At 39.8% G+C, this 13,863-nt stretch overlaps 1 protein-coding gene across 1 annotated transcript; it reads left to right on the top strand.

The window, feature by feature from the left end:
- Positions 1-509: 509 nt before the first annotated feature.
- Positions 510-13,129, top strand: GPR143 (G protein-coupled receptor 143; the record flags this gene model as incomplete). Its single annotated transcript, XM_082279226.1, has 8 exons — positions 510-753; positions 2,451-2,560; positions 5,473-5,567; positions 6,897-6,989; positions 7,490-7,599; positions 8,894-9,002; positions 11,248-11,365; positions 12,830-13,129. The coding sequence occupies 8 exons, from the start codon at positions 510-512 to the stop codon at positions 13,127-13,129; spliced, it is 1,179 nt and encodes a 392-aa protein (XP_082135352.1).
- Positions 13,130-13,863: the final 734 nt, after the last annotated feature.

Here is a 13,863-nt window from a genome sequence, read left to right as displayed (position 1 = left end):
GATTTATATCCCTGCTTCTCCCTCTAAAGACTGGAACTACTTGTGTCTGGACTCATCTTTTCAATTAATTTGCAGTAATTAAAGGGTGCTGTGTGGGATGGGGCTAAAGAGAAACACAATTAAAATGTAATGGTTCTACTTTGGTATCTGCATCCTTATTTATTTTAAACCATCTTCAATGCTCTGATGAGTTTAAGTCTTCCTGTATCACATACTGTGCAAGCAGAAATATGTGAGTGAACTGTTGCCAATGGCTCTGAGCAAGCACTGGGCATGTTTCAGATTACACTGTGTTTTCTTGTTCGGATCTGATCTCCTTGCTAGGAGAGGCTGAGAAAGGCAGCTCTAGGGGATTTACTTCCAGCAGCAGCAGCAGCACATGATCCATCAATCGCGTGATTCTCACCACTGAGGACTAATGGGGAGGGTGAAGAAAAAGTGAATGCTGTCTTGGGGAAGCAACAGCATTTTCTTCTGCTTGTGGGCCCCCTCCACCAGTCGAACATTTCATGGCTTCTCCAAGGTTAGAAACCTACTGCTGCCCAAACCGGGATGCAGCTACACAGCTAGTGATGAACTTCCAGCCTGAAGTCTTCTGCGGAGTCTGCATTGGCAGTGCCTCCATCAGTCTGCTACTGACCATCCTACAGCTCCTGCCGAAGAAGGGACAGACCCCACGGAAGATGCCCAAAGCCTCCTCCTCCTCTACCATCCTTCTCCTTATCTCCATTTGTGACATCCTTGGAGGCTTAGGTAAGTGCCAGCTTGATGTCTCCTGCCATTGCTGTAACAGGTTCTTTTTGCTCTGAGGTACTACAGACAAATGAAGCTGGTGAGTGGACAGCAGAGATTTCTGAGGGAAGCATGCTGTATGTGTTCACAGGAAGATTTGGACTAAGTATGATCAGGAAATTATGAGTCTTTGGGGAGAAAGTTCTTGTTTAATAATCATAATGTGGAAGTGAAAGCTCTTGGCAAATCTACACCAAAATCTCTGCCTTAAAACCAGTTAAAATCTAGAATGGCAACTGGTTCTCAGAGTGAGGCATAAAGTGGAGGTGATGCAGCACACTGGAAACTAAATCTGACATTAAACATTTAGCCAGTCCATAGGAGTGCATTTGAAAACCACTATCCTCTATCTTCTTAAATCATTTTGGACCAAGTGTGCCTCTTGCTCATGTGCCAGCCGCTTCTCTTGGGCACATCATATTGACAGCAAATGAGTTTGACTTGCAGCTGCACACAGATCGTGCTGGACACAGGCTTTTGAAATGTGAGTAAAGCTACCTTATCGAGGACAACCTGCTGCCCAGACCCTGGCTGATAGTCTGGAGGAATAAACCAGCAGAGACTAAAACAGAATGCATGAGTCAAAATGAAACTAGTATTGAGCTTGTCCCATCAGTCATTTGGTCATTTTTCCCCTCAGTCACTTACTGCCAAACTGGGTATAAATTATCATGACATGTGCTATGAAAATACAGGACACATTTGTTTCTATGGTAGCATTTTCCCCCCCTCACATTAGGTAGTAGAAATAGTGCTGTTTTGTCTCACTCCTGGGAGCTGTGTGTGTATCTGTGTATCTGTGTGTCTGTGTTTCAGGTCTTTTCCCCTTTCATACCCAGCCAGGTTCTCTCACAGTACCAATACTAAACCAAAGATTATAGGGGGATATAAAGAAAGATATATGGAAAATATGTATGTGCATGCACCTGGAAAATGTCCTTTCAGTCAGGTGAAGACAACAATAGATAAAGTTATTTTTCTTCTTTCCTCTTTCACTGGCAAACTCAAACTAGTTATCCATTGTTGGTTTTGCATTAGACTCACTTCGATGGGTGGAAAACAGTTCATTCTTGGTGGGAAACATGGTCATTTTGTTGTTTCCTGTTGGTGCTTTATTTCGAGCAAACCCAGAAAACCTCACTAAAAAACTCTAAGTTTATTTTAAAAAAAGATATTGTTCTTACCTAAATCAGAAGCACTGCTTTGTTCAGTCCTGTGACAGAAGGAAAAGAGCTGCTTGTAAAATGAAGGCAGAGAAAAGTGAAAAATAACTCTTCTGCAAGGAGGGCTTTTATAGAGAAGTGAATATCAGTGTATGAATATATGCCGGTAAATAGTTATTTAGTGTTTTGTGTCAATCTGTTAAATGCTACCCAGTTTATGTTAGGGAAGCATGTGACAGCATCTCTAAGTAAGTGAGATTCTAATCTACGTAACATTTTAAGTCCCAGCAGCTTCTGACTCTTGGAGCTACTGTCCCTGAGTGATTACACTGACATTTAAATAGCACAGTTGTCCCTGCTGTGCTCCTCTGCAGCCATTGCTTTCCTGTAGACACACAAAATCTGGGCTGCGATGTGAAATATGTGGCTAGGGAAAAGCATGTGACTCAAATCACACCAGCAGATTCAAAGCATTAATACATTTTTTTTCTTTAGGTATGATCTTCAGGTCAAGTGTATGGCTGGGCTTCCCAGGCTTCATAGCTGACATTTCTGTGTCAAACAAGACTGACGTGTGGCCTTCCACTTTCTGTGTGGGGAGTGCGGTAGGTACAGAGATCATCCCCCTTTTCTTCTGCTCCCAATTAAGGGTCCCTCCGCATGGGGAGTCTGAAAGGAAAACTGAGTCCAAAGGGAAATGTGACTATGAATCAGAGCCTGAATATGATGGTTTCAGCCTCTGCCACACCCCTGCAAGTGCGTTCATGCCTCCCTCTGAGAGCCTGGGTCAGGGCGGGCAGGGTGGTGATGGTGCCATATGGTGTGTGTAAGGATGTAGGGCAACGCAGGTCAGACTGATCCCGGGAGTTCTGCCGTATTCACTCGTCACAGGAGTGCCAGGGCGTGGAATACACCAAAGTCAGAGGTGTGGAGCCATAAGGGTATAAGCAACCCCCAAAGGGCTGTGAGCCATTGTTTGGGTTTGTGCTGGCACAGCACCACAAATGCCCAAGTGGCTCTGTCGCACTGGCAGCGCAAGGTTATCGTCTCTGTCAGAAACTGCAGCCTGTGTGGTGGCAGCAGGGACCTCCTGAAACCAGCAACTTGAGTAGCTCAAATTAGCTTTTGTGGATGAGAGTGTGTGTTTTAGACACAGAGGGACAACAGGATAAATATACTCAAAGCCACAAATGTGCTGGCAGAAGGTCTGTCCCTGCCATGCAGGATTTCAGCTCAGATAGCTGGGCACTCAATGACTGCATCAGGCCAAGTCTAATTAAGTGTCTTCTGGATTAAAACACAAGAATAAGAAAATGTAAATGCATTCCGAAAGTACAGATTGAAACTCAGTTCCAAATTTTACAATCAAAATACTGAGACATATAATTTGAGCTTACTGTACAAGAATAAAGGTCACAATTTTTACCAAAACATTGAGAATGGCAAGTAAGACAGATCATTGCTTTACCCACATTCAATAGGAATGTAGGGTCCCCAATGAAATAATGCATGAGCAATAGCAGTATTAACTTTGCAATTCAAAATTCACAATGTAGAAGGGGGTAGGTTGCATGAATAGAAAATTATACAGCTCCACTAGTTTTAAAATAAAACAATATGTGCCAAATTGAACTCACTGTGCTTTATATGCCTGTATAATGGCAGTTTCAAACATGATAATGTTGTGCCAGGGACACAAATATAAATTGTATACATCTATCAATTCTCAATTCTATCACATGTGTTTAAGTTTTGCTTATTAGATACAAATGTTGTTTTTTTCTTTGAGGAAAAACCAGAAACCTCAATATCTTGCAGCAAGAATGTCCTATTCAAAACCTGTTCCTCCTCATGTTTCCGTCTCTGGCCCATAAAATATAAAAAAGTATTTTTAAGCATGACAGGGTACTATATGCAGACTGTTTTTCATTTGAATTTCAGGTTAGATGGTGAGGAGCATAGTGGTCTACCACAATTTTTATTTTCCCTTACTTAGGCTCCAGGAAAATACTCTAATTTAAGTAATTTTATATTTAGATTTAACTGTATTGGAATGAAAACTAACCCTTCTTTCACTCATTTTCCCTAACATAATCTCATGTGAGTTAATAAAATGTTTCCGATTCTATTTTATTTTTCTTTTAGTACTATTGTTTTATTTCTCTTGACCACAAACCTATACAAACTCCAAATAGTGAGGCTTTTAGACATCTCCTTTCAATGGTTTGCAGGGGGTTTCCCTTTCAGGCACTGTAGCAAGATGTGTCATTTTGCTAAAAACTAAGATATCATATGAAGCTTTAGGGTTTAAGTGCAACTGATTTATATTATTTTTGGAGACAGTCTTGTCTGTGTTGGATTTTCTGGAAAGACTCTGCAGTTTATTTTTGTATATGTGTGTGTGTATGGGTAGTAAATTGTGCATTTTTCAACTGCAGCAAATATGTAAATATGATGATGAAGTTATGTGCTGAGTGCTATGGGTAAAGTGCATTAGAAGGAAGACTGGGATTTTATTTTTCTGCCTCCTGTGCACTAGAAAAATGTCATGGCATTTGAATTAAATACCAAATAATTCATGCCACAAATTACTAGAGGTAGGGTCTACACCCATGGTGAAAGGAAATATTTCTCAGCTTGATTTGCCTTTTGGAGGAAGGAGTGCTAGCTCTCTATTCACTGACATTTGGCTCAGTAACAAGTATGCTGATTTCCAGATGTAAAATGATGCTACTATGGAGCCCTGGTAAAGGATATTCAGATAAGAACTGAAAGACAGCTTGGAGGGAAGATAACATGAATATTAAAACAGTCCCAGACTGTTATAAACAGCCAGCTCCTATGGGGAAGAAATGTGGAATTTATATACAGTGGCAAAGTAAGGTCACTTATCTTATATAAGCTCGTGGGAAAAATGCATAGGGTCAGCTCAAGAATGCTGTGATATTTAGCTTGACTTGAACCTGTTTCCTTTGGATTTTTGTTGAAGAAATCAGCCAGGGAGTTCAGTAGGGATATTTTTCCAGAGAGTGAGTGATTTTCTCATTAATGATCTTTTATTCTTAATAACCATCTTGTGCTTGAAGAAAATACCCATCACATGCAGAACCCACAAATGCATAGGCACACTGTGGTTATGACTAACATCAGTTATATTTTTGTGCTTCAGCTACTGAGAAAAAACTGAAATTTTAACCTAAAATTAAAACATCCTTGCTATAAATTTCTGTGGGCTTACAACATTCAGGTTAGGAATGGAGAGGTAAATGACAGGTTTTCTAAATCAGAAAATAAGCTGTGAAAGCAAAATGGTAAGGTTCAGCTTACCTATAACTTGACCCATAGGCTACAACAATGCTGTTCCTGTGATTTTGAGTAAGATTTCATACTTCATAATCTCATCTGGAAAATACACACCTTTAAAGAACAAATCACCAGGCCAAAGGTTAGAGTCCCTTCCCTGCCCCAGTGGTACTGGAGAAGCAGCTGTGACATTTGGCACTTCTTTCCCCTCTAGATGTGGATCCAGCTGTTATATAGCGCTGGCTTCTGGTGGTTGTTTTGCTATGCTGTTGATTCTTACTTGGTGGTGAGAAGATCAGCTGGATTGAGGTACCAGAGTTAAAGCTCTGAATTTGTTTTTCCCCTCTAACACTGTATGTCTCTGTCTGCAGCTGTCTAAGGGTATAAGTGAGGCTTGTACAACCATCTGATGTTCGTACGATAGGGATGAATGGTGTTCTAAGTGCTTAAATAGCCAGGGCAATGCTCAGATACTGATTTATGTCCAACTTGAATTTAAATGTAACTGAATCCATTCAACCTTTGGAAAAATATGGAGCAAATTGTGGTCTATAAACTTTATGTCAATGAGATGACTATTTTTGTCCCTACTCTGTATCTGAAATTGATTCTTGCAGCAAAAAAATAGTGTTATCCTGAAAATGAAAAATTCAGAGGGGTAAAGTGCTGAATTTCATACAGTTAATTTCGTATAGTTAATTCCATTTTTTTTTTCTTTTTCTCTGATTTTTTTAATCCATTTCTCAGTGAGGGTGGTCATTATTGCCCTTCTGATCACACTTTCAAAGTCCCTCAGAAAAAAAAATGTATTTACTATATATTTTTCTGCAATGCCTGTGACGAAAGAACTTAAACCCTTTGGAAAGTACCATACTTTAATGCCAGACAGAAAATATAATATGTCTCTGTTTGTTAGAAGAGCAAAATAACCTTCAGTTGCTACTGCTAAATGTGCAATTACGTGACTCTGTTCCCAGATGATAGAGAGCAGTCAGGTACTAAGGATATGGTTCTTCTGCAGGTGTAACCAAAATGGGGCTTTTGAGTTAACTTTAGACTGTTGAGGATAAACCTGATTTTGTAAAGTCCCATAGTTCTAGTCAAACAGCTGGGACCTGCCTCCTTCCCCCACCCCTGTTGACCAAAAAACTCATGAGTATTTGGGCTTGATTCTAAGATCAGAGTAAACACCAAAAGACTTTCTACAAACACAGATCTGAATCTCCCTAAGACAGGAGCAGTATCCAGCTCTGAAAGTTAAACATAATTTTCTTCAAATCACAAAAGCTCCATTCTTAAATTTTAATCTGCTAATTTTCTCTCTGCAAGAGAAAATAAAGATGCAGGGGTTCCTTCTTAATAATAAGGGTAGGGAAGAAGTCTTGTCCTCTCCACCTTATGGGGTGGAGGGGACCAGACTTCTATGTGCAAGGCTGAATGACTGCTTTGGCTCATTCTTTTTCTGAAGGATGGCCGCCACCCACCTGTTTTCCTTAGTTTAATGTACTGCCAGTGTTGTTCTGCACCATTTCCTATCTGTAAAGCTCTTTTTCAGTGAGGGTCCTATTTTTACATTGCAATGTGGGAAGTGTAAGGTTCGATATCTTTAATCGTGCCTGTGGTGTTTGATGCCTGCAGTACGATTGTGCTGTACCACATGATGACATGGGGCCTCGCAGTGATGCTCTGCGTGGAGGGGATTGCTCTGCTTTACTACCCTTCTCTCTCCAGGTAAGCAGGCTCTGGGAACAGACTGTGAAATTGTGGCACTCTCTGGTCATTTGAATGTCTTTTGGTCAGCTTTAGAGACAGAAATTCAAAAGCTGAGCATTTTGATCTTTGCCAAGGATGTCCCACTGAGTCAGTGAGTATGCTCAAAATACCTGCCTGGGCTTCAGGGGGCCCTGAAGAAATATGCCAGGAAATACAGGCACTTGGGCATGCTGTGATACAGCTTCTGCTATGAGCCACCCTTCTCCTGCTCCTGGTTTTAGCTTTCTTTTCAATTTGAGAAAAATACACAGACAGCGCATGTTAAAAATCAACTCTGTGTCCCATGTGAACTGGTGGTAATGGTCGATGAATTAAAAGTTTTGCATCTGTTTGCTTCATTCATTCTTTTTTTTTTTTTTTTTTTTTTTTTTTAAAGTTAAAGGTGACGTAGATAGAATAGCCAGAACTGTCAGCTGTGGGGAAAAATATTGCATAATCTTTTAATGATTTCTTCTCAGCTGTGAAAATGGCTTGGAACATGCAATCCCACATTACATCACGACCTATGTCCCACTCCTGCTAGTGCTTGTGGCCAACCCAATCCTGTTTAGGAGGACAGTATCAGCAGGTATGTTCCTAATGGCCAGCATCCATCAGTCTGTGTTATTTAGCAACATAGCAATAGTGTAGAAAGTCGTGACTTTGTACACAGTGATGTGGGACAGCTCCTTGTTAAATCACAAAGATACAGCAAAGAGTGGGAAGCAGTTGCCTACTGAAATGAAGACACCATTTTCATGGGGAATTTGCCCTAGAGACAAACTCTGATTACACACTCAAGCTATTCTCTTATTAACCTCTACTGCAGATTGGCAAAGGTGTTTCCATGTTACTTGATTTAAAGAATTTGAGCGATGTACAGTTGATGCTTAACTCTACTGTAGTTTTAGTACCAACCTTGAATTTGGAATGTAATTTATTCTCGTTGGTCAGATCTGACAGTTGATTTAACTTCTCGGCAGCCCTAGAGCAAAAAAAGCAATAAAATGTGATCCGAGTTTTGTGTCTTCTGATTCCGAGATTATGAAACAAATGGGAATTGTACACAACTCAGATGGGATCTTGAGGTTCCAGTTTAATTTATTATCCAGGGCTTGGAAGAAATGAGACTGAAAAAAAGCCACAGATTCAATGCATTCTTTGCATGTAATATGATCAGTGCTAGATGTTTGCAGTACCTGAATTTATCTACACATTGATTATATAAAAAAGCTGGAGAAAATCTGGTATTCTCAGTTCAGTCTTTATACCATCCATCCTCTGTCCCTCAGTCATAATCATTTTCAAAGAAGCAGTTGTTCTTTTTAAAAACTGTCCCCATAAAAAGTTGTTTGTTGTATATTTGTTTGTGCATTTGTATATTCCTTGTGATATCTGAACAGCATGTGGCATAAGTTTTTTTTGCTGACATTACATCTTTGAGTTACAGATGTGTAGCTAATGCTGTATCAGGGACACAATGAAAAACAATGTGCATAATAGGATAGAAGGTATTCTATTTAAACATCACATGATAAGTATATAATTATATCACACATTATATAGAAGGTACACTCTACCTTTTGTTATAAAATAGGAATATGTCGACCGTACTATTTAATATTGTCAGTGGGATTGAGAGAAAAAAACCCCACCTAGTGGGATATCTTTTATTTTAGGAATGCAGCTGTGTGTAATTATTTTCCTTTAGTATTAGGCTATATGTGAGATTCCTTGAAAATGGTCCTCCCAGCTCTGAACAGCTGCTGGAGACAAATCCATCCATTCCTTAGCTCCCTCTTTCAGGCCTCTATCTTCTGGATTTTTGTGTCTAAGCTAACAAGATGTGCATATATTAATGAACATAATTGTATACTTTTCAGTTGCCTCCTTACTGAAAGGGAGACAGGGGATTTACACAGAGAATGAAAGACGTCTGGGGACAGAGATCCAGATGCGCTTCTTCAAAATTATGCTGGTGTTTGTTATTTGGTAAGAGGTGCATTATTTTGTTTTAAACTGCCTTTTTCCCAGAGGGAGAGAGTCAGGGACAAGAGTGAAGACTGATGGGTGGTTTCATTTGTTTGTCTTTATGCTTGGAAGGGAAGGTATCTAAGGAAGAAGCAGTTCTGAACTAGTTCACAGAGGAGTTGAATCACTCCTGTAACATCACGAGGCTGTGAGGAAATGATTAAATGTTTAACCAACAGAAAAGCAAAAGCAACAAGAAACAATAGCAAAAAATTCCCAGTAGGTTGGGCATAGACTGAAGCTATCTGGTACAGCAGGCTCCCAGCTCTGTGGGCTGATAGATGGCTTTCTGTAATCAGCATATCTCAGAGCCTCTTGTCACCAAACACATCACTGAAAACCTACAATAAATGTGCTTCTGAGTCTGGCTTCATGGCTCTGACTATGATCATACAATGCAGCCACCTCTGTGCTCTGCAGTTCTCAAGTGTCTGAAAAAACCATGGATATTGACTGAAAATAAAGGAAATGACAGAAAAGAAAACTCTGCATGATTCTGTGTGAAATTTTTTATTACTTAATCTTTTTTTTTTAATATTCTATCTTCCTCCATGAAAATAGTACTTTGGAATAGGACAGAAAAGTGGTAGGGAGGAGTGGAGTGGGACAACAAGAAATGGTCCTGTAGCAGTGAAATGAGTGGGCCAAACTTAGCAGTCTCTACATCTACTTAACTTTTTTATACACAGGTGTATTAATGCATGTTCCATTGCTTTAAAAGGCTGAGCAGGGACAAAGGCTGCCTCTTCTATCTTCTCTTGGCTGCTGTCTACTGGAGTGCTCTGAGAGGAAATTATTGTCTTTTGGGGGGGATAGCAGTCTTCTTGGCTTGGAAGTGAAGTTTCCAATGTGAAGGTTGGGGTAGCCAGCATAGAAGGGAGTCAGGGACAGCAGGATCCTGCATCATGGCTTCCTGGAAACTTCTGAAATAATAAGGAACAGAGATGCAGCCAAGCTCCCAGGGCTGTGGAAAGAAAGCCCAGAGGCACCACAGAAGTGCGTTGCAACCTAAGGAATGGTGGCCAGCTCGATTATCTGGGAACAAGAGTGAAAGGAAAGGCCAATTTCCCATGGACGTTGTGGGGACATTTGTTTATTTCCATTCTGTCTCATTCTGGGCTTTCCTAATAAAAAATAAAATCACAGCTCTGGTTTAGGATTTTGCTCTAATAAAACATAAGCTTTGGAATGTAAAAACTTTCTCAAAGGTTACTGGAGGGAAAGACTGAGGCAGTCTCATCTCAGAAGCGTAGGGAAGATTCCCGTCCATCCCAGAAGTCAAATATGGAATGCTTTAGTCAAAGACAGCAGGTTGGGGCAACACAGGATAGAAGAGATGCCTACAGATTTGAGAGGGGAGAGCAGGAGGTTTTACATTGTCATAAAAATATAATTGTGCAAAGGACATATATAAAACCTCTTAGAAAGTATGACATAGATGCTGATGGTTTACTTTCTGAAGCTGCAGTACAACTGTAAAGAAATGCTTGTCTCCCTGTTTAGAACTTACAGCCATTTGCTATAATCTCTATTTAGTGTAGAACATAATTTCTTTTACCAAATCAGGCTTGATTATGCTCATCCTTATTTGGAAACAGATATTACCTTTATTCAAAATAATTGTTAGCATTTTCAAGGATTTAAAAGTCAACTTTCCCATTGCTTTATAGTGTTTTCTAATGGACATTTTGGAAGTCTTTACTCTAACCCTGAAATTTTAACTCCAGCTGGAAATCCTGCAGCCTTTTAAAAGTGCATGTATTTGGGTTCCTTGTCTGTGAGCACAACTCTTCTAAGGCACGAGCAAAAGAAATCAGCATGCATGATGTTCCCATTTTAGATCACACTTCCTTCTCATCTCAGTTTTATTCTGCAATTTACTGGTCTGCAGCAAGTTAAAATTTTCAAATTTTTTTTTCTTTTTTTTATATTGATTTATATTGTCTAGGCCTGGGCGAGTAGGTAAGTGTCTGGTCCCTGATCATGATCTTAGAGACCTCCTGGTCCCTTCAGATTGAGATTTAACAAGAAATCCAAGCATGTTGGGCTCAATCATCTTAGAGGTCTTTTCTAACCTTAATGATTCTATGATTAAAAAAATCTTACTGTCCTTATAATGATTTTAATTTCTATAATTTGAAGGTAAAGCGTATTTTACATGCACATACATATGTAACTGTCCTTTTCTTCTTTGCTCCTCCCATAGCTGGTCATCCAATATCATCAATGAGACCCTTTTGTTCTATCTTGAAATGCAGCCAGATATCAATGAAATGCCCCTGAAAAACCTCAGAAGTGCTGCACTGATCACCTGGATTATAATGGTGGGTCAGCTGTGACATTGCTTAGTCTTAGAAATCACTGTTGTAAGACTGGTGGAACAGCCCCAGGATAGTGTGTGGTTTATGATTTGAGGGATATAAACACTCTGAAAACCAAGGAAGAAAAGCAGAAAGTAAGAGAAATGAACGAGCAGTCGATGGGAGTGCTTTTCACATGTAAACTTTGCCAACAATGTCCTAGAGGCCAAATTTTCCCCCCATTTACTGGAGTATGCATTCTCTGTGTGAGAGATCACTACCCATTTTAAGACCCAGAACAAATAACTACAGTGATTTCTAGCCTAACCTTGCTAAACTCTGCCGTAATGCAAGCTGCAGTTTTAGCACACAGTTCCTGAAGGTTTCCCAATTAAATGAGGATTTCATGGAAATTCTCTGTTTGCAACTAGGGTGGGGTTTTTTTATTATAAAGAATTATTGCTTCTTATGTCATGACATTTGGATCATTATTTGGGAACAAATAGGTGAAAAGTCATTCACACAAGGCACCAAAAATAGCTGTGAGATGCTGGTCTCTTACTGTACCCTCTTTTCTCCTATTAGAATATTTGACAAGGGATTTTTCAGAGGTGACAGTGCAGGTTCATTTTCCAAGAGAATTTATTCTGGAGCTGTTAAATAGGTGTAAGGCCTGAGCATGCTTTGTGTAATTAAGCATTTGAGCAGTTTGCTATTGAAAGATTAAGCGATGCAAGTGATGTGATACCACCTCCTTCTCCGACAAGGAGTGAACACATTCATGTGACAGGGACCTTGCTCTTCCTCACCTGGAGAGCAAGAGGTCAAGTCTGGGGACTGACCTATGATTTTAATTGGTTGTAAAAATAATTTCCTTCTTTTCCTATGAGAAAAATGGAAGCAGCTAAAGCCATTAATTTGTTAAGCATCTCATGGCACTGGCAACAGAAACAAATTTTTTGGTGATCACTTGGGATTTTCTTTTTCAGTGCCTCTCCCCATTTTTCCATCCCACTTTGATGGACATTTTCACTGGCTCAAGAATCAAAGCAATTCCAGACAGATCAATTCCTGCTATTTTTAAAAGCTTGACTGTCTATGCTAGTGTCTCCTCTCATATATTTGACTTGGCTTGTAATGAAAAATATATGTGCTTTTGTGAATAAAGAAAGTCTAGAGCTTGTGGGAAAAGTTAAAAACACTCCAAGGGGTTGACTAGCTAAACTTCATGCTAGAAAATCATTTGGTGCTTCCTGCTTATTGTTATGGCCTCAGCATTTTGGAAAACAGGTCATGGTGTTTTTCTCTTATCTGTTTGTGTCTGTGATGGCCACAACACACATTTTTTATTTGTGTGCAAGTAGCTTATTTTTAAGTCAGCAATCATTCAGTGAAAGGAAAGTTTTTAAAACATGCAAAGCATTTTACTGGAGTTGAGGATGAAGCCTTCCTTGCTGGTGTAACTCCTGCTGCACTTCTCTTTCCTAGGGGGTTCTTAATCCCATGCAGGGCTTTCTCTTCACGTTAGCTTTCTATGGCTGGACAGGATGGAGAGTGGACCTGAAATGGCGAAAAAGAGAAATACCCTGGGAATCTATGTCCTCATCAACTGTGGGGGAAAATGCCTATCCCTCACCAGTGAACTACCAAAGCAACATCCATGATTCCAAGAAGATCTTGACAACTGACAGCCAGCAGACTGATGAGGCCATAACCATGTTGTCTGAAGCTAACACCAGCAGTGACGAGAGATTAACCAGAAGCTCTCCCATCTACCAGGGCTGGTAGTTTTCATGTGCAGAGCTGGATCTAACTTTTCCTGGATCTAACTTTTCACATTGTCAATACTCACAAAGCCACGTCAATGTGTGAATCACTGCATACTCTGGAATAAGGTTTGTGCTCAATGGCTTGATGTTATTTCCTGTAACTTGTGAGACTGTGTGAGAGAGTGTGTGAGGCAGAGAGATATGGTTTATGTCTTCATTTGCCTTCTAGGAGACACATGAACAGGTATAAAGGCTTGAACCTTTTTCAGCAGGAGTATATCTCTGCAAAGATATTTCTTACTTATGATTAATTTTCATTCATTTTGTTTTAATCTCTCTTGTAACTTCCTTATGGTAGAAGAGTCTTTTGTTTAAATAAATGGACTATTAATATGTTGGGTTTTTAAATGTGTTGCCTTGCTTGTCTTGCTCAGCATAAAATTCCTCACCCAGAATTACAGCTCTCGGATTCCTGAGGCACCATTTCCAGCCTTGCCAGTCTGGTAAAGCATGAGTGACAACAAACTCTGACTTAAGCACAAATATTTCCTGTTTGTGTAGACTTTCACTGACATAGTCTTCTTTCAGCTTGTTTATGTGAATTTTTGGTGTGGTTTTATTTAGGGAGCTGAAAGGCTTTATTTTAAAAAATGGAGCCGAGCACAGGCTCCACAAACACTTCAGAACAATGATTCCAGTTCACTCCAGGTTCAAGAAAAAATAAACGGTCAAACTATCTTTTAGTATGGATTC

The sequence above is a fragment of the Coloeus monedula genome (genome assembly GCF_965178545.1).
Source record: "Coloeus monedula genome assembly, chromosome: 3".
In the NCBI taxonomy this organism is placed as follows: Eukaryota; Metazoa; Chordata; class Aves; order Passeriformes; family Corvidae; genus Coloeus; species Coloeus monedula.
Note: the sequence above shows the minus strand (reverse complement) of the source record. Positions and strands in the feature narration are given on the sequence as shown.